This window comes from Sphaeramia orbicularis, chromosome 22, assembly GCF_902148855.1.
Source record: "Sphaeramia orbicularis chromosome 22, fSphaOr1.1, whole genome shotgun sequence".
Taxonomy (NCBI): domain Eukaryota; kingdom Metazoa; phylum Chordata; class Actinopteri; order Kurtiformes; family Apogonidae; genus Sphaeramia; species Sphaeramia orbicularis.
This window is the reverse complement of record NC_043978.1, coordinates 24,356,167-24,375,206: the sequence shown is the minus strand read 5'-3', so window position 1 is coordinate 24,375,206 and position 19,040 is coordinate 24,356,167. Positions and strand designations below refer to the sequence as shown.

General features: G+C 34.8%; 1 protein-coding gene across 2 annotated transcripts in view; it reads left to right on the top strand.

The window, feature by feature from the left end:
• The window catches only part of stac (SH3 and cysteine rich domain), a 94,724-nt gene that overhangs the window by 38,289 nt on the left and 37,395 nt on the right, over positions 1-19,040 (top strand). For both annotated transcript variants that reach the window (XM_030127615.1, XM_030127614.1), the window contains one exon: positions 1,922-2,055. In XM_030127615.1, the coding sequence (XP_029983475.1) occupies positions 1,922-2,055 (134 nt within the window). The remainder of the gene's footprint in view (positions 1-1,921; positions 2,056-19,040) is intronic.

Genomic DNA, 19,040 nt, shown 5'->3' with positions numbered 1-19,040 from the left:
ATCTTGGTCTGTGAATACACTGACTTGGAAGAAGAGCCCCAGTTCAAACCTCTTTCTGTAAAATAGCATCTTGATTCCAAACAGGATCTGTCTCATCCAACTCTCTGTCCATCTGTCTCTTTTCTCGGTTCCTCTGAATGTGCACGCATATAAGCACAACTGCACACAAATACACGCTGAATGTTTGCAGGTGCAACATTGCGTAACTTCGATTTCCAAATAACTCTATTAGTCTTCATTTATTCCAGCAACTGTGAGTCATGAATTAATAAGTGAGAGTGAGCTGTCTACAGGCAGCAGTTTGAAATGGTTTCAGACGGAGGAGTTCAGTTGGCTCACTTGATATAAATTAAAATGTATCTGTGCACATCATGGGAAAGACTCCAGAGGCAATCCAGGATTAATCCTTTGCACGTACTGGGTTCTAGACCCTCTGATCCAGTTCATTCCTTTACTTTCTTGGTAAATTCCAGTGGCATTTTCAGTTGAATAACCTCTCAGCTGGCATGTCTGTTTCTACACATGAAATTTGACACCATGGCAGCATGGCCCAATTGTTTATCTGTTGCTAGGTAACCCACTTCAATGATGATTTTATGATTCTTGGCATAGCAACGTGATTGAAAGGCTATTGTATTCCAAAATTACTTATATCTCCCAAAATATTGGTCCTATCAACTTGCTGTTTTCATTAGTCTCTTCCTTGACCAAAAATACATAAGTATGCCAAAATGAAGCAGTTTTAGCTCTTTCTGGATTTTGTGTGATGTCTGAGACACACACACAGAGTCTACTTTCCATTTATAATATAGATAGGGCACTCATAGAAATGCACTGAAATTCAAAATTTCAACCTTAGCGTGTTATTGGAGGACATAACAAGACTTTATTACTTTTGTGAAATTTCTCAAAAATGTTTTATTGTCATGGAGGAAATCAAAGTCAGTTAAGTTACCATATTTGGTTTCTTGCCCATAAGTGGCAAACATAAATAAATATCCTTGAAGCTTAGATAAAAATACAAGAAAAACACATTTTATTTAGAATATTAAAGCATCGTAGAGCAGTGTTTTTCAACCTTGGGGTCGGGACCCCACGTGGAGTCGCCTGGAATTCAAATGGGGTCACCTGAAATTTCTAGTAATTGATAAAAACAAAAAAACAAAACAAAAAAACTTACTAATAAAAAATATATGGTGAGTTGAGATTATTGTTTGTTCAGTATTAATTGTCAGCCTTGTAAATCCAAGATGGACTGACTGTACATATCCTGACCAAGGAAAATAAAATTCTCACTTTGTGCAGTAATCTACACCTGGCTTTTCTGCCTCCGTCCACAATAATATACATTATATAGACTAAATGTCATCTATAATTAATGTTTATTTGCAACACAGTATAGCAAACTATTACATGATCAAAAACAAATTAATTATAGCAAAAGAAATTTCTCCGTTTTGAATATCTGGGGTCGCCAGAATTTTGTGATGTCAAAATGGGGTCACAAGCCAAAAAAGGTTGGGAACCACAGTCGTAGAACATTAGACCAACATAAGTGCTGATCCAGACCCCTGTCCACATCCACATTCTCCCTTTGAACATCATTCCTTATATTAGTACCATTACTTCATGGTACCTAACAAAGCAGGTACACTCACTGTTCATGCAGAGGTGAACCTCACAGACCTTGTAGACCACATTGGACCTGAGATTGCTGCCTCACTGTAACTGTTGTTGTAACTGTCTTGTAATCTGTGCATAAATTACCAAAAATAATCATTTGCCCGATAAAGGGTTAAGTGTGTAAAAACAAGAAGCAAATGAGGGAACCACATTTTCCATTTCCTCTGTGTATTCATCATTATATTCCAGTCTCTAACATGATTGATATAAACCTGTTATCTTTATGTTTGTGTATCAGGTACTACAGCCAAACATGTGGTGTTTCTGGCGGGGAACACAGCAAAACATGGCCTGCGCTGCAAAGCCTGCAAGATGAGCCTCCACCATAAATGTGAGAACGGAGTAGGACAACAGCGCTGCATGGGCAAACTGGTAAGAGCTGAACTGGTGTCACAGACCTAATATTTTGCCTTTTGCAGGAGTATTTCAATGCAGGAATACACGTACATTCATTTTGTCGCACACATTTACAATTTAGAGGAATATATTTACTGATGTCATAATGATTGCAACTGAAACAGGCATATCAAAATTGGCTATGTGGCCGTTTCCCACCCGAATGCACTTATTCAGACATCACACTCTATGTGTGAGTGTGCTGGTACATCTGTGAGCACCATCCATCCTCGTCATCGTGCTCATCATCGTTATATCATCACTGTATCTGTCTGTGTGTTAGATAATATTAATGCACTACACTGATTTTAGACACGGCTGACCTCCTTGTCACCTCCGTCAGGCTGTGATCTGCTGCCATCGGGTTCAACCACTAAATTATTATCAGCCATTCGAGGAAAATCACAACCATATCATAGTTTAATAGAAACATAGTATATTATAGTATCAAAGTTTCATGCAGATCTTTGGGCTTTAGTGAAGAATAACATGAAATACTTGACTCCCAGCCTTAAATGGAAGAGAGGTTTTCAGTATCATTAAGTAGGTAATTTGACCAGTATGATTGCTGAAAATAAAGTTATGGCCTTCATATGTTGTTGCAAGAATTGAGCTGATTTACATAATAACATAATTTACATATCATTTTTCAAAACACACCTCAAAATCAATGCTCAGATGGAACATTTTCATCCATTTCTGTCCTTAAATGTGTTCAGAGGTTATTTGAGAACCACGTTAATAGAAACCCATTGTTTTAAACTGCAAAATAAAATGCAAAAAAACAAAACTGTACATAAAAACATGAAATAACGTCAAACAGCCTCTCAGACACCTAAGCAGGCCATCAGTCCATACAGGTAAGCGTCTTGTTTCATTCCCTTCATGGCCAACACAGTAAAACAAACACATGCAGCTGCTTTCCATGTCTTGGTAAAAATAAAAAATATAATCCCTTCACAGTCCCCACTTTCCTATCAACCTGTGTCAAAACAGTATGTTAAAGTCAACTAGTAAAATATGATAATGACGCTAAAGTAGTTGTTAATGTTATTAAAATCAAATCACACAAATTGTTACACAGAGCAAAAATTCAATCCATTCCTGCTCGTTACAAAAATATTAAAGTTAAAAGTGGATAAAAACACTAGGACTCACTTCATGTGATATTTGTTGTGCTCAGAACTAGCATCAGCATGTTTTATGCCGAAATAAAATCATGTTTTGGAGGAAAAAGGTCAATATTGTCAGAACTGTCAGGTGTAACACTCTCATTCTAATCCTTATCACTAGGGCTGAGTAAAAAAATTGATTTGACTGGTTTTGGATCGATTTTATGAGATCAATCACGAGTACCTGCCCTGGATACTGCCGAGGCATGGCTGGCCCCATCTTGCTTGGGGAAGACGGTGCATCTCAATCTCGCTAGCAATGGTTCTGACGTGGGAGGGGCGTGGAGGAAGGGTGGGGAAAACACCTCCACGGGAGGTCCTCCTGTCCTCAAACTCGAACTCGTAGTGTGAAGGAACTGGCCGCCCGGACCGTCTGGTGGGCGGAGGCTTTCTGAGGCGTTTCGCAGAAGCCGGTCGTTCTCAGAATATTAACTTGGAACCACACTCAGCCATAGGTGATAGCTGGGATGCCGTTAAGAAGGGGGTAACCATGACAACTTCATGGGGCCCAGCATTCCCAGGGGGCCCATACAGCAGTGGAGTGGGACTGGAGAGTTAGAGGAATAATAAAGCATCTTTGGTTTCACTTTCACTTTGCACCGCTCCAACAGTCACAGCCCCCCCCCCCATAATATCAATATTGATACCTGTATTGATGTGTTGCATGGCTGCGGTAGTCAAATAATCAGGTTACGGTTCAAAATTGTACTTTGGTATCACTACATGAATCTCAATCAATCAATTAACACTGAATCTAATCAATATTGGATCAAACTGAATTGTGATCAATCGATTCAGAACCTTACGAATCGAAATCAAATCGATTAAGGAAATTGGCCACGATACCCAGCCCTACTTATCTGTTCGTAACCCAAACCAATTCATTTTGTGTCTCAAACAACCCACCGTTGTCATTTATGACAAAAACAACAGATATCTGCGGTATTTTGTGTCATTTTTCTTACTATGTGAATTAATATTGATTGTATGACACTACGGCTGCACTGAACATAAAACATGTGAGTAGATTATGTAATATTACACTTCGTCGGTAATCGATGATGGTGTCTTCACCAGGCCTGATAGCAGCAGATAAATGATGCATATTCACTGCACAGATCTGTAGTGGAGTGTAAAAATAGACCAGTCTTCTCTTTGTGTTTTTACATGATACTGTAGGTCATGGTGTTTGACTAGCAGTGACCAGCTCATGTGCAGTTTGGTTTTGACAGTTTGACTTGTTACTGTTTCCTGTTTCTGGCAACACAATCACAGCATACAGTTATAACTGCTAATCTTCATCTCCCTTTCTCTCTGTCTCCTTCTTATGAGGTCCTTTTTATAAGTAATGGCTTGCAGTTGCATAGTAACTTCATTGTTTGCATCGCTTATGTCTATATGGTAACCCTTTATAGTGTAGTCATTGAAATACTCTTCAAAGTTTCAACCTTAGTGTGTTATTGGACATTATCATCTACCTCCTCTTGCCATAAAACATCTGAGCAGCACTTGCTAGAAAGTAAACACATGCAATAAAACAACAAGGTCATAAACTGACAAAAATCACTCATACTCACTATTTACAGCTTCAAAATAACCATTAAACCTCCTTGAATAATTGTATAGTGTTATAAAAACCAGCATGCTTCTGGACCTCACTGTGGCACGAGATTGGTCCCATATTTAATGTTTAAGGAAAAGACCAAAAATAGTCACTTGCCTGAAAAAGGGTTAACTGCATGTTCTAACTGTTCATTGTGGACAAAGTGTGAAAAATTCAGAAGGAATGGTGAGATGACATGTTTGATCATTCAGGATCGACAGCTTGTTGTGTCTCTTGTTTCCTAAAAAACAAAACAATTAAAATTCGTTAAATAATGGCTAAGATCTTTATTTCTGTCCTCTCCAGAAGATCCCCCACCTTTTTTGAAGAAGCCTGTATTTCCATTTTCTTTTGTTCAACAGGTAGAAGTAGTTGTTATTTCCATGAAACCTCTTTTTGATCCACTCATACTAACATGCATTTTTTTTGCAAATGCAACACTTCCTTTCCCATTTCAAAACAAGTGCCCCGTAGCATTTGACTGGATAGAAACCATTCATTGCTACACATTGTCTTCCTTTTGTATATACGTGTTTCTACAAATAACAGTGTAGCTAAAAAAGAAAGACACACACCTGTAGTGGCTGAAATTGAACAGTAACACATCAGATAATTGATCTGTTATAAATAGATTATATTGTTTAGTGCATTAAGTGAACATTGTTCTTAAGTAGCTGTACATTATGGGACAGGCACCAGGAGATTATCTATTTAATTGTTTATCTAGCCTGTATTTTGAGGACTGTCTTTTATTTGTTTGTGTCTACTCAGCTATTAATAGAGACGTAGCTTGTAGATGACTCACAGTTTTTACCTGAGGAGACATTACATGTATTTTAGTTCAGGTTTATTGTTGATTTGTGTAGAGTCGAAATGCCTCACAAAGAAAATCAATAAAAATTACTTGTCTGCACATTAATGCATGGCAGATGTGAAAAATAGCCAAAGTTAGCATGTTGAACATTACTTAAAGCAATTAAAAGCCAAAGAGTGAAAGAGGATCAACAGGAGCTTCTTAAAGATCCTTTAATTTTACATTTTGCTATAATTGGGCTTCAGTTGGCAGCTACAGTGGATGTTTTCTTCTAATAGTTATTATAGTAGATAAACAAGCTTCTCAGAGATAAGATTTCACACGTCAAACCTAATGACCCTGCACTGTAATAATACTATAAACCAACAATAAAAGTCAAACCCCGGTAGAGTACAAGCCCTTTTTGGCAATGTGTATTGTATTCTGTCTCAGCAACTCAATAAAAAGTCTGTCCTGGGGCTTGTACTTCAGTGTTACTGGGGGATCTTAATTAAGATTTGGTTTATAACATGAGTCACAGTCACCGTTGTCCCTCGTCTTCAATGGCCTTGCATTATAACGAGGCCATTTTGAGCTGAAATTGGTCTGTAGGGGAGGGCAGGGTGGGTTTTACTGCTCAGGATTCAGCTGAACAAGTAAATTCTGGTGCCAAGAAGCAGTCATCACTTTTATTTCCATAACAGTTCAGAAATCTGGTGGTCAGGACTTAATTGGGGGTCTTAAGTCCACTGTGAAGAAGAACCACTGCACTCCTGTCAGGTTACCAGTGTTGTTCAACTTCCAAACTGTAATCCATTACAGATTACTTGTTACTGTTATTTATAGGGGTGTAAGAAAATATCGGTTCTGCAATATATTGCAATATTTCATTTTACAATACTGTATCGACATTAAAAAGTACTGTGTCAATATTTTTTTAGGTATTTATTCAAATGCAGATATTGTGGAGGTTCATTTTTGTTTTTTGTTTTTCTTTTTTGTTTATATTTTATTTATTATTATTTGACACTCTTTTATTAAATAATGTTAGTTGCTTTGTTGGGATTGCACAAAAATAATGTCCTGATGTTAGCTGTGAACTAATAGAATATGAACATTTGAACTGGATCTTAAACTGTAATGTCTGTAAAACAGAATTTAAGTTTTTACACAGGAAAATTTTGTGATATCGCATTAGATCCTGCTCTGATCAAATAGAAATGTGTTTAGTATTTGTGCATATTTCTGGTGTAATTCAATTCTTCAAGGAAATAATCACTTAAAAAAAAAAAAATTGCCTTTTTAACAGTATCATGATATATCGTGATATATCGCATTGTGAGCCTGGTGTTGTGATTTGTATCATATCGCCGGATTCTTGCCAATACAGACCCCTAGTTATTTAAAAGTAATTCCTTACATTACAATATTACTGTCTCAGAATTGTAATGCGTTACATGACTCCTGTATTACTTTTGAGTTACATACAGACTATTGTCATGATGGCCGTCATTAGACCTAAGCATTCGAGACTTAAGTCCTGGATGTTTTGGTAGTAGCCCTGGATCTCTGAGCACACCGTTTTTGTTTTTTTTTGTTTTTAACCCTTTCATGCATAGTGGTTACTACAGTGGACAGCTATTCTACTGATGTTCTCTTGTATATTCATGGATTTTGTTGTTTTAGTTCCATTTTAGCCAACATGCATCATCCCATACACTGCAATTCTTACCATTACTGTGACTTTGCTGTTCTTGATAAACCTGATCTGCACTAAAATGTTTGAGTGTAAATCAAATGCTTGTTATTGTTATTAGACTGCAATTTTTAAAACAAAATGTGTTTCTTTTTGCATATTATCTCCATGAAGTGAGTAATGACTGGTATTAGAGTATGTTAAAATGTGAGAAAACATCAGATTAGCAGCTTTAAAAAAAAGTCTTTATTTCATAGATTTCACAAAGTATATCAGTAAATACACATTTATTTGCTTCAAAAATTAAACCCATGGTGTGCAGCTGCAACTCCATGAAAAATAGGTTCATAAAAAATTTTCAATCACATTGGTTTTTTTTAATGCCGAAAGAAGAATAAAAACACTCTTGTTTAAGGCTCTCATAATTCATGCATGAAAGGGTTAAATAAGCATATAGGAGTAAATACATGTTCCCATCACTACTGGCACATGCAGCTGTATGGCCTGTGCGTACCTCATGTGTACTGTGTGAAATTTGAGAAAGAAAGAGAGAGTGTCGCAATACCCCCACCCCCACCCCCACCCCCAGATGTTTACAAATCCTAATGACACCCGTACTTGTCATAAATGGTGCATGTGCAGTAGAACCCCCCTCCAATACAAGAGATATGAGAGCCTTGAGACACAAATTTACGCCCCGAAGTACATGTGGACGGATAGCTCAGTAAGTAACGCTACGCTCTACAATGTTTGAATCCCAGCAGGAACGCTTGCATTTTTTTCAACATTTTACTTGTTCAAACAGGGGGTGCAGCGCTGAGGAAACCGGTAGATAAATCTGCAATCAATAAAGAATGCTAACTAGTCATAGAAACATTAGCTTACCTTGTCATTGCTGATCACAGGGATCATGCTAATGCTAACTAGCATCTATAAAACAGGGTTAGGGTTAGTAATGAGGATATATCCATGTTGTGAATGTACTGTCTTCTACCATCTTAGGAAATAGAACTTTCCTGCTGCATTTTTTATTCCGTAAGGTCTTGCTGTTTTTTTTTTTTTTGTTGTTTTTTTTTTTTTTTTTCTTTTTTTTTAATTTCATTTATTTCATTCATGGTTGTGCATTTCATCAGTAAACATTCAATAATCATCAAGTAAACAAACATGTACACATCCATGCTCGAAAAGGAGCAGGATGAAGAAAATCTTATATTTCCTGCCCCCTTCTAAATAATAATAACCTTAACGGTTAGCCATACACAACTAGCTATAAAATCATACTGTATAAAGTCAGAAAAACCAACTAAATACATCCAAAGATAGTACAAAATGAATACAAAACCAAGTGCAAAACTACATGTCCACAAAGTACAAAACATAAGTAAATATAAACCTGATGAAATGATGCAAAAACATTTTACCAGTCCAAAATAAGTAAATAAATATGTCACAAAATACAAAACAAATACGAAGCCAAATGTAAAACTTATAACCGTTCATATAATCTCATTGTTCTTTCTTTATACACTTTTTTCAGTTGGAATCTGTTTTTACAGTCCTTCAGCTCATTTGAGCAGTTAAATAATGGGCAAAAAGTGTGTTGTAACGTAAGCGCTACTGAACATGTACCGAGTTAAAAATGACTGAAAATTGATTAGTTATGCCTTGCACTACTGCGTTATAGCAAAAAGTAATCTGTTACTGTACTGCATTACTTTTGTAACGCATTATTCCCAACATTGCATGTTACATTGTGTGATTTCCTACTTTGTCCATGTTAGGGTCTACTCCAAGAAAATATTGGTTTGAAATAAGAAGGATTTTGTTGTTGTGAGTCAGCAAGAATGAAGAGAAAATATGTCACATGGAAATGACATGGAACAGTACAGGCCATCTTTCTCCCCCCACTGTTGTGACGTTTTTCCACTAGATGCCAGAGGGATGAGGCTTGGAGATATGATCGGCTCTCAGGAGTGGAAAATGAGGTTGAGAGGTCAAGCATAAAAAGGGACATTTCCCCAGCGGAGTACAGCTCCAAATTCAACTTACTCTAAACTTGGACACTTCTGCAGCCATGCTTATTTCTCTTGGCATGAGAACCTTCTGCAGAGACATGGAGTTACCTCATACTCTGAATGTTTATACACCCAGAAATCATGCATCGTCATTTTTCGGCAAGTTTGTGAGTTTACTAAGACACATGCAACTCAAAAATCACTGACATTCAACATGTGGCAATGTGTGGTTCAGATCTTTTTTTTTTATATAACATGACTTCAGTTTTGTCATAGTATACACTACCAGGCAAAAGTTTGGACTCACCTGGTTTTTCTTTATTTTTATGACTATTTCCATTGTAGATTCTCACTGAAGGCATCAAAACTATGAATGAACACATATGGAATTATGTAGTTTAAAAAGGTGGGATAAAACTCAAAGCATGTTTTATATTTTAGATTCTTCAAAATAGCCACATTTTGCTTTTATTACTGCTTTGTGCATTCTTGGCATTCTCTTGATGAGCTTCATGAGGTAATCACCTGAAATGTTTTCCAAAAGTCTGGAAGGAATTCCAAATGATGCTGAGCACTTGTTGACTATCTGTGGTCCATCTCATGTCATTTAAATAAGAAGGTGAGTCCAAACTTTTGCCTGGTAGTGTAGGTTAATGTGAACTTCCTGTCATATGATCTGAACAAAACCAATAGTCTTCAGCAATAAACAATGATTCAGAATGATAGCTACACATAATTATTGCTATGACTGACAGTTTCTCATAAAAATACTTATTATAGCAGTTGTTCTGCCAAACACAGACTATTACATGTCACTCAACTACCTCTTCAGGCAGCTTTTTTTCTCATCGTTTAGTGCTTTATTTGTGCCAATGTGCATAACACAAGAGCCTGTACTTGGAAATACAGTATGTGAGACTAGAAAAGAGCTTTGCCATCATGAAATTATGCCTGTCACAATGATTGCATAATTGCTAAAGCACAAATATTTGAAATTACCTCAATTATTTTACATAATTGCAATAATCATCTCTAGTCAACTGTATAAAAACAGTTGGGTGAAACTGTTGATTCCTCTGTATTTATTCTGCTGCTGTGTCCCTGGATAGATAAAACACATCCAGTTGTTATTCTACCACTTTACATGAGCAGAGAAAGTGGATTAAGATGATAAGTTAAGTTACAAATGAATGAAAAAACAAACTAGGAATGTAACTAATGTATTGGTATGGATATATAATATGTATTTTTACCAACAGGAGTGCGTGATGTTTTTTCTTTTATAAATTTGCATGTTTGAATCTGTGTTGATTCAGTGATACAATGATAAAGAGCTGAAAAACTGAAACTGAAGAGAAATTGTTCTTTGTTAAAATGGGATAAATAACAGTAAAATCAAAAATAATATTTATCAAATTGAAGAGTTCTGTCAAAGGCTGTCAAATTCTGCAATCCGTGCATCGTGAGAAAAACAAAGTTTGCCATTTGGCATTGCATTACATCTGTCAAACTAGATGTTTATGGAACAAGTAGATTTTTATTACATTTTTATTTAACCAGTAAAGACTCACTGAGATTGAAAATTCTTTTGCAAGAGCATCACTGCCAAGAAAGGAAACAGCACAGTTAACCCTTAATAGGTAACCTGGGGTCCCAGCAGACCCCACGTTTTTAATTTTTTATGTTTTCACGCAGTAAAGGAGAATTGTACTTCACGCAGTAAAGGAGAATTTATTTAGAAAATAAAGCACAATTTTGTTATTTTTTTTCGTTTCATTGCTATCCTTTCATACTATAAGCAATAAAGTATTGTAACTGACTAAAAAATAACATTTTTAGATGTTTTTATCACCGTAGCTGTGGGGGGCACCATGGTTACCTATTAAGGGTTAACCATGTTATATAGACAGGGGGGCAACCAAACATACAAATACACAAATATTATACTCCTTTTCAGGCACAGCAGTCTTTTTCTGTTATTCCATTTTTTTTTTAATTTTTGTTTAGTTTTATTTTTTCCCTATGTTTTCTTATTATGTTTGTGTCTGAAATAAACTAAACTAAATTATATGAAATACAAGGCAAGTATAAAATAATCAGTGCAACTAACAAAAGATCTACAACTAGATGTTTCTGCCTCCTTTGGATTCAAATCATTTTAAAAGTGTTCAATTAGACCAGATCCTTAAGTTTCATGTCGTTTTATAACTGATTCCAAGCAGAGGGAGCAGCAGAGTTAAAGGCATTTTTTCTAGTTTAGTTCAGACCTTTGGAACTGACAGGAGGCATAAATTCTGAAACCAAGGACTGTAACGACCTGTACTTTTTGACAGATGTAGTTTTGAAGATATAATAGAGGCAGGCTAAAGATATATTTGTAGGTGAGAACATGCCCATCCTTCATACCTCCTTGTAGACAAAACAGACGTGAGCAACATCAGACAGTGATGAGTGAGGTCTTTAAAGTTCAGACTAAACCTCAGAGCTCCAGATTAACCATATCTAGACCAGGTATGTTATGAGAGGATGCATACATGTACATTTTATCACTATAGTTCAGTACAGACATGATGCTGCAGGTCTGTTTTTAACCTCATTTTGAAGTAAAAATGGGTGTAAAACACACATTTCATTATTATATCCACATCATTTACCATTGTTTGGAACAACAGTGATCTGTTTTAGCTTTCCAGATAAACTTTTAGCATTATCTGCCCAATTAGTTAATCTAATTATCTCTTTTTTGGACACATTACATGTTTTGTTACCTTGGTTGAATATTTCATTTTTGGGCTTTGTATATTTTAGTCAAATTTAGTAAAAGTTAGTGTTTCGAAATTGCGCTGATTAATTATGCACAATTATGCACTCAATTAAGTTAATAAGATTTATACTACTGTTAACAGAATAGCAGCCTGACAGGAAATATAAAGTGGGAGGATTATTGAAAACACCTTAATGTCTGAAATTCAGTAAATTAACCTTAAAAGATGGTAGAAAGTAAAACATATGGTTAAAAATTATATTAAACATTAATAGGAATTTCTTAATATGTTAACTTATTCTAATTATTTAATCAAATCCTATCTTAAATAACCCAAATTATTACAATTATAAGATGTTAATGTAAATCTATCTATTATAAAAGCCAAGTGGCCTCTGTGTGTGTGTGTGTGTGTGTGTGCGTGTGTGTGTGTGTGTGTGTGTGTGTCTGGAGATTCACACAAAATCCATTCAGAGCTGACTGCTGCAGTTTGGAATACTTGTGTATTTCTGGTCAAGGAACAGACTAGCGAAAATGACAAGTTGATAGGACCATTATTTTGGGAGATATTAGTCATTTTGGAATACAATAGCCTTACAATCACGTTGCTATACCCAGAATGCTTTGGCGGTGACTGCTGGACAAATGCGGTACAGCATGTTTGAATACACAACAGCATAAAAACTACCACATCTAGAACCTGTGGATCCCCACAGGTCAACACTCCAGTAATATTGTAATTGCCTATGAAATAGTAATTTGCCATCTTTGTCACATGTTTTTCCCCAAACCACATTGTTCCTGTGCACCGCTGTTGTCATAAAGTTTACTAAATGAAATCTCCTGCTGTCAGTGATAACGTCAGCGAGCAGCGTCTTTCATTTTGTCGCCAAATGAACCAGATGGTTCCCAACCAGTGTGCTCTGTTAACCTTTCCCTTAATGAGTTTGCCCCTGTAAATCTGATGTCTCAGTTCTCAAGATGAGCCTGAGGAGCTCAGGGGTTGCTTATTTTAGCCACTTCATCATCAGAAGTGTCATATGAAAAATTAATCAGGGCTGATTAGTTATGCTGATTTCACCATCCACGATGATTACATTAAATGCAAACAAATAGGAAAAAAATGGCAGGCCAAAAAAATAGATGTAGTTCCTCAATACTGATTTAAATATCCAGAATAGAACTGTTAACAATTAAAAAAACAGAAAAAGAAATGTGTCCAGTGTTATTAGTGTTGATTAAAAGCATAAAACTAAAACTAACAGTGAAAAGTATATTGATTTTTTTTTTTTTTTTTTTTTAACATAAAAAATAGTCAGCATTATGAAATAAAATTATATTGCGAGTAAAATCAACTTATTTTTGTTTTTCTCTGTGATGTATCCATATTATGGGATGATAAAAATATTATCATCATCATTATTATCATCTAGCTAACCCTTTTATGCATATTGGTCACTACAGTGGACAGTTATTCTCAAGTTGTTCTCTTGTAAATTCATGGGTTTTGTTGTTTTACTTCCATATCAGCCAACACAGTGGATGCTTATGCTCCATCCCATACACTGACATTCAGACCATTACTGTAACTTTTCTGTTCTTGATAAACCTGATCTGCAGTAACATGTTTTAGTCTAAATCAATTACTAATTGTTAATAGACGGTAATTAACAGTTTTCTTAAACAACAAGTTGTTTTTTTGCATATTAGCTCCATGAAGTGAGTAATGACTAGTATTAGAGTATGTTAAAATGTGAGAAAACATCAGATTAGCAGCATTAAAAATGTTTTTATTGCATAGTTTTCACACAGTATATCACTTTCTGATGATGTGTTTTAAATACATGTTTCTTTTCCTCAAAAATTAAACATATGGTGTTGATCTGAGTAGACATTTTTGTAACTCCATGAAAAATAGGTTCATTAAAAAAATTTCAATTGCATTTTTTTTTCACATGCTTAAAGAGGAATAAAATCACTCAAGAAAAAAAAAAAAAAAACTAAGGTTCTCATAATTCGTGCATGAAAGGGTTAATCCCTTGAAATACACACTGAAGGAAACCCTGACTTTCAAGGGTGCAAACATAAAATGAAATAAAATAAAATAAAGAACATGAGACATAAAGCAGTAATAAACATGGCCAAATAAGGTAATACAAAACACCTAAGAAATAGCTCTGATAGTAAAAATAAAAGTACAGCCACTATAACCAAGAGCAATTAAAAACAATAAGACAGCAAATAAACCATTAAAATGTGTCAGTGGTAATAATAACAATAGCTGAAATCATATCTAATGTCATGCATTGTTTCTTCCTCCTTTTTGAGCTTCTACAAATACAGACTTTCTTCACTAAACCTGAAAAAACTGATGATACAACTAAATAAGGACAAGTCAATTCCTCAAACTAGAGCTGATATAGAAATGAGCTCAGAGAGGCCATGGTTTACAGTGAATCACGGTGAATCACAGCCGTAAGTGGCTTATTGCTTTTATAAAACAGTTACTACATGTACCTGGCAGGGATTCATAAAATAAACACACAGCCACAAAAATGCAATAATGTACCCATACCAAACTTTCTTCCCGTGGAGCCGTGTACTTCTGTGACATTTTACAGAGTAGTTGCTTAGCGACAGACAGATGTATTGGAAAGCTGCTTAAAGATTTTAACATTTAAGTTTAAGTTTTGCTTGTTTTTAGTGGTTTAGGGCTGTTTGACTTGGAAAAGCTGTGTTTTAATTGCACAAAGTCAGGAGTAGGGGTATCTTCTCTCAGTTTGGTTCGGGTGAAAGTAACGCTGCACAGACGATCCGCATTTCTACCCTTTCACCGACATGATTTCTCTGCCTCCAGGTCGGCATCAGATCGTTTTGGTTCATTTCTCTCACCCCAGGTCTGAAAACAACGAACTGACAAAGCTTCATATCTTGACTTTTCCTGCTCCTGCGTTTCTCTCTTATTATTTTTAACATGTCTGCTTTTTTACTCGTCTTCTTCCTCCAGTTTATATCAAAATTGGATGTTTCAGAATAATTTGTCTGTCACGGTAATCCGCTTGTTAAGCCATGATGATATTTCCTGTTTCTGTCAATTGTGATGTGATGATAAAGTGCACCAGTTCCCATCACATCTGTCAAAGAGCATCTAAAAAAGGGGTGTCAAACTCATTTTAGTTCAGGGGTCACATTCAGCCTAATATGATATGAAGTGGGCTGGACCAGTAAAATAATATAAATAATAGGATAAGAACTTTTGAGTGATAAAAGTAAATTCCATAATGAAAACATTTACATCTACGAATTGTACTTGAACATATTATGAACAACCTGAAAATTCTTTAGCAAAATAAGTACAATGTTAACAATATTACGATTTAGATCAGGGGTGTCAAACTCATTTCAGTTCAGGGGCCACATACAGCCTAACATGATCTAAAGTGGGTCGGACCAGTAAAATAATATAAATAATAGGATAAATAATGTCAAGTCCAAAGTTTTCTGTACGTTTTGAGTGAAAAAAAAGTAAAATTCCATTATGAAAATGTTTAAACCTACGAACATAACATGAACAAAAATGAACAACCTGAAAGTTTTTAAGAAAAAAAGTGCAATGTTAACAATATTACACCTAAGTTGATCATTTATACATGTGCATCACAACTTAAAAATTTAGTAACTGGCAGAATATTGTATAAAATTCCACATACTTCTCTTAAGACATTTCGGGTTGTTCATATTTGTTCAGGCTATTCATATTTTTTGCAAAAGGATAGTCTGTAAATGTAACTTTTTTTCTAATTTAACTTTTTTTTTTTTTTTTTACACTAAAACAAAGAAGAAAATTTGCAGTTTTCATTATTTATAGGTTATTTTGACAGTATTTTACTAGTCTGATCCACTTTATCCTAAATTGACCTAAAATGATTTCAACATCCTTGATTGTTAATTTCTTCAGTGTAATTTTTGTATTTCACAAATTCATCCTAGGGGCCAGATTGGACCCTTTGGTGGGCCAGATTTGGCCCCCAGGCCACATGTTTAACACTTGTGCTTTAGATTACACTGGGTTACAAAAAAATGTTTTTTGCAAGTTGTCTAGGTTTTTTCAACTGAATTAGGACCATTTTGCACCGCTAAATCCAAAAATGACATCTGTTTTTCTCAATCAGGTCAGGTTTTTTTGCTAATTTGATTTTGAAAAATGTGATCTTCTCACAAAATTGATTACGTTTTTGTGACTTTATCAGTTGATTTTTTATATAGTTCTCACCCAAAATAGGTTTTAAGAGAAAAAAAATCATTTGATCACTTGATTCCTGTTAGGTACAATGGTGTATTCACCGCAGATGTAGCAGAATACGTCAGGCTTATTTTTGCAAGATCTTCTAGTCGAAGCCATTTCATTCACCTGTAATATTAAAAAAAAACATTAATCATAAATTGGCAAAAGTAAAATCTTCAGAACTCGTTTATTGCAAGAAATATGAAAGAATTTTGTATCATATGGTGTGAAAATGTCCATAAATGTAAGCAAAAATGTTAAAAAGCCAATATGTAGCATAGTTCAGAAAGTTGACCTGATTGAGCAAAATTAATGTGATTTTTGGATTCAGCACACCAAAATTATCCTCAGCTCAAAAAACTTAAACAATAAATTTGTTGTTGACCAGCGTTATCATTTATACATGTGAATCACAATGTAGAGATCACAGTGGATCTACAAATACACAAAACATTAAATAACAGGGAGAATATTATTAAAATTCCACATACTTCTCTTAAGACATTTCAGATATTCACATTTTTTGTTAAAGGCTAATCTGTAAATGTAAACATTTTTGTGTAATTTTACTTTTTTTTACACTAAAACAAAGAGACAAATTTACAGTTTTCATTATTTATAGGTTAGGATGATAGTATTTTACTGGTCTGATCCACTTTAGACTGAAATGACCCAAAATGATTTTAACATCCTTGATTGTTAATATCTTCAGTGTAATTTTGGCATTTCACAAATTCATCCCAGGGGCTGAATTGGACCCTTTGGTGGGCCGAATTTGACCCCCGGGCCGCATGTTTGACACCTGTGATCTAAGTCATTCCCCTCATATAGAATTACATTTTTACGAGGCGTCCTACATCTAAACACTTGTCACCTCTTTATCTGTGCTTTCCAGTTTGAGTGAAGGTAAATAAAGTAAAAATTACTCTAAACACATAGATGAACACCAAGTGATGCAGTGTTGTAAACAGATCAGCATCTTAAACGGTATTTAAGACAAGTAAAAAGATAAAAAAAAAAAAAAAAAAAAGTGTCATCATTGTATACAAGCTGTGCTGAGGTTATTTCCATAGTTTTATTCAGTAGTAATTCAGCTGTGTCTATCTCCCAAATGTGATCATGCAAACTGTAACAACAGAAAAAAATTACACTCATTATTGTATTTTAGTTAAATAAAGAAACAAATAAATGTTTCCACTTCTGAACCATAATTAGTTCCTGACTAAAGAAAGAAATTATTGCAAAAAAAAAAAAAATCATACAGGTTCTGATATTGACTGGTTGGACCCATAAATGAGTTTTTACAGCTCGTTCATGTCAGATTTCTCTAATGGATACAAATATAGTCCAGTCACAGGTGTGTGTTTATGGAATATTTTATCAGGGCTTTGAACATTAAATAAGTTTATACTTCTTCCTACTCCTTTTCGACCATGCGAAATTCAGACTTACACGTACTTGAAGATAGCTTCTGTTCATTTAAATGTTTTGTTTTTGTCTTAATTTGCTTCGTTTAGTTTTATTTTGCTTCTTTGCATGTTCAAAATAAATAAATACATACATACATACATACATACATACACATACATATACATACATACATAGAAACATACATATACATACATACATACATACATACGTACATACATACATACACATACATACACACATACACACACACACATACATACATGCATACATACATACATACACACATACACACACATACACACACACATACCCACATACATACATACACACATACACACATACATACAGTACATATGTACATACATACGTACATACACATACATATACATACATACATAGAAACATACATATACATACATACATACATACATACGTACATACATACATACACATACATACACACATACACACACACACATACATACATGCATACATACATACATACATACACACATACACACACATACACACACACATACCCACATACATACATACACACATACACACATACATACAGTACATATGTACATACATACGTACATACACATATACATACATACCTACATACCTACATACACATATACATACATACATACACATACATACATACATACATACATACATACATACATACATACACATATACATACATGCATACATACATACATACACACACATACATACATACACATATACATACATACATACATACACACATACATACATACATACATACATACATACACATATACATACATACATACATACATACATACATGCATACATACACACATACACACACATACATACATACACACACACATACATACATACATACATACATACATACATACACATATACATACATGCATACATACATACATACACACAAATACATACATACATACATACATGCATACATACACACATACACACACATACATACATACACATATACATACATACATACATACATACATACATACATACATGCATACATACACACATACACACACATACATACATACACACACACATACATACATACATACATACATACATACATACATACATGCATACATACACACATACGCACACATACATACATACACACACACATACATACATACATACATACATAC